The 2238-nt window shown below is 36.1% G+C and overlaps 1 protein-coding gene across 1 annotated transcript in view; it reads right to left on the bottom strand.

Moving 5' to 3' along the window:
• Window positions 1-1135: 1135 nt before the first annotated feature.
• The window catches only part of LOC108373693 (L-asparaginase-like), a 5799-nt gene continuing 4696 nt past the window's right edge, over window positions 1136-2238 (bottom strand). The window contains exon 4 of the mRNA XM_017629625.1: window positions 1136-2212. Within this exon, the coding sequence (XP_017485114.1) occupies window positions 1661-2212 (552 nt within the window). The 3' untranslated portion in view covers window positions 1136-1660. The remainder of the gene's footprint in view (window positions 2213-2238) is intronic.

Below are 2238 nucleotides of genomic sequence, written 5' to 3'. Positions count from 1 at the left end.
CAAAAATAATTAAGCTAAACTTTATACGCTTAAAAATGTCACTACACCTCCAACAAATCAAGCAATTTTATGCGCTACTGGTGTATGAACCTTTTGACAATATTTTAAAGTAAATATAATAACAATTTAGGTACATTTACCAAATTTAATTTACAAAATTCCAGACGATGCACAACAAAAATAATTTCCATGTCAGCAGAAATTTTCACTCTGTCAAATGTACTGCGTTGCCAACAACGGCTCTAATGTTTTCAGCGTTGCCATTTGTGCTATAGTATAATTGGGACTGGGTACTACGAGAAGAAGCAGCAGATTTATAACGGGCGCGAAAATTTGCAGAATTGTTTCCTGCGAAAAGAGTTTTTCCGGTTTTTGTACAAATTTGGTGTAATACCGCTTCCGGATGTGAATTTTTGTGATGAAAATGGAAACTCAGAGTTAAGCCCGTCTGAAAGCAATATAAATAAACGCGAATGTGTTGTGATATAAAATTTTATGGAGCCGCAGTTGGCTGAATGTGGCGCCCAGGTGTAATTCATAGTGTGGTTCATGTTAAAATATGCTGTAGGCTCCAATTTGTGTGAATGTAGCTATATTTTTTGCAAATTGTGTTTTAAATAAGCTAAAGTGCATTGTGTTTAAGTTAATGGCGTCTGACGCAGCGCAATCCATAATGTGGTCTTCCAAAGGAAGTAGCAAAGGCACGTGTGAAAATATTTGTATAGCGATTAAATTAGAATAAAATGTGTGGTGATATAAAATCGAAGTAGGCAGAAGAGGTCAATGTGCCGCAGGCCACCCAGTGGTCTTTGAAAAAAGTTAGTGAATGCAAATTGCTGAAATGCGAGTAAAGTGTTATATAATTTGAAATCCTATGTGTTTGCAATTCATGTGTGAATGCCGGCAGGTGTCTAGTGCAAATTTATAAAAATAAAGCAAATTTAAAAAAAGCAAAGCTTCTTAGCTTTGTAATTAGAAATAAATTCAGCTATTTTCTACCGCATGAAGAATTTTATAATGCTGAAATAGCCATAATTGGGAACTTCAGATCCAGTTGAAGCCAATAACGCTCATGGTAAGTCAGTTTGTTATTCTATAACCGAAAGCAAGTACAAACATATTTTTAATTAAATGATTTTTTACAACAACTAGTAGTTTATTAACAAATACATACATTAAACATATGTATGGACTTAAGTATGTATCAGTAGTAGATAAAATGAGGAATATGCATACATATACATACATAGGTACATTTGTGTTTACAAATTAAGTACAGGTATCCAATTCCTTTTCTCGAAAATTCATGTATGATTAATATTGGTATATTGCGTTTTCTGCGGATAATTTATATTTTAAACTTATACAAATCTTGGAAAAAGCTCTGAAAATTACAACCTGCAAACTAAATTGGATGAATTTAATTTAAAAAATTTTCTACATTACTTTTTAATTGGTTCGTTTTCTATAAAATTTATTTAAAATTTTCAACGCTCTCATATTTTAGAGCTAATACAAGGCTACGTAAATAAGTGCAAAGCGTTTGTAATGTATTTACATGTTTTTAAGGACATTCGCCTTTCGCGAATATCGTTTAATTTGAATTACAGCCATTTTTCGTGATTAAATACAAATAAGTAAACAATATACAGCTAAATTTTTACATTCTTCCCCCATTTACTTCTGGCGTTGTCGCTCGACCGCCCAGCATTTGTATAATCTCCTGCTGACCTCCTTTGACAGCATAGTCCAATGGTGTAAGATCTAGCATATCTTTTACCTTTGGGTTATCAAAAATATCCAACAGGAAGCGCACCAATTCCGCATGACCATGTAAAGCGGCCAAATGCAGCGCTGTGCGACCAGAGGGATCAGGTTGCGCCAAATCAGCACCAGCGAGTTGATAAGACTTTAGTCGCAATAGGGCGCCACGTGCAGCAGCAGCACACAACTGCTCACCGATGGCGCGTGATGAACCCGTAAGATGGGCACCACAGTTGATAAGTATCTGTATAATGTCGTGATGATCGCCTGCGATTGCTTCTAAGAGTGGAGTGCGGTCGTAATGATCACGTATGTGCACTGATACGCCATTCATTAGTAAATGATTGACAACAGCAAAATTGCCCTGATTGCAGGCGAGATGGAGCGCTGTACGATGATCGTGATTCACGCAAGAGAGATCAGCACCGTACGCTTTTAGGTTGATAATCTGAAAAAGACGAGGACGGTGATGAG

This window comes from Rhagoletis zephyria, unplaced genomic scaffold, assembly GCF_001687245.7.
Source record: "Rhagoletis zephyria isolate East Lansing unplaced genomic scaffold, Rhagoletis_zephyria_1.1 Rzeph_scaffold_06958, whole genome shotgun sequence".
NCBI classification, from domain to species: domain Eukaryota; kingdom Metazoa; phylum Arthropoda; class Insecta; order Diptera; family Tephritidae; genus Rhagoletis; species Rhagoletis zephyria.
The sequence above is the reverse complement of the archived record's forward strand: the minus strand, read 5'-3'. Positions and strand labels throughout refer to the sequence as shown.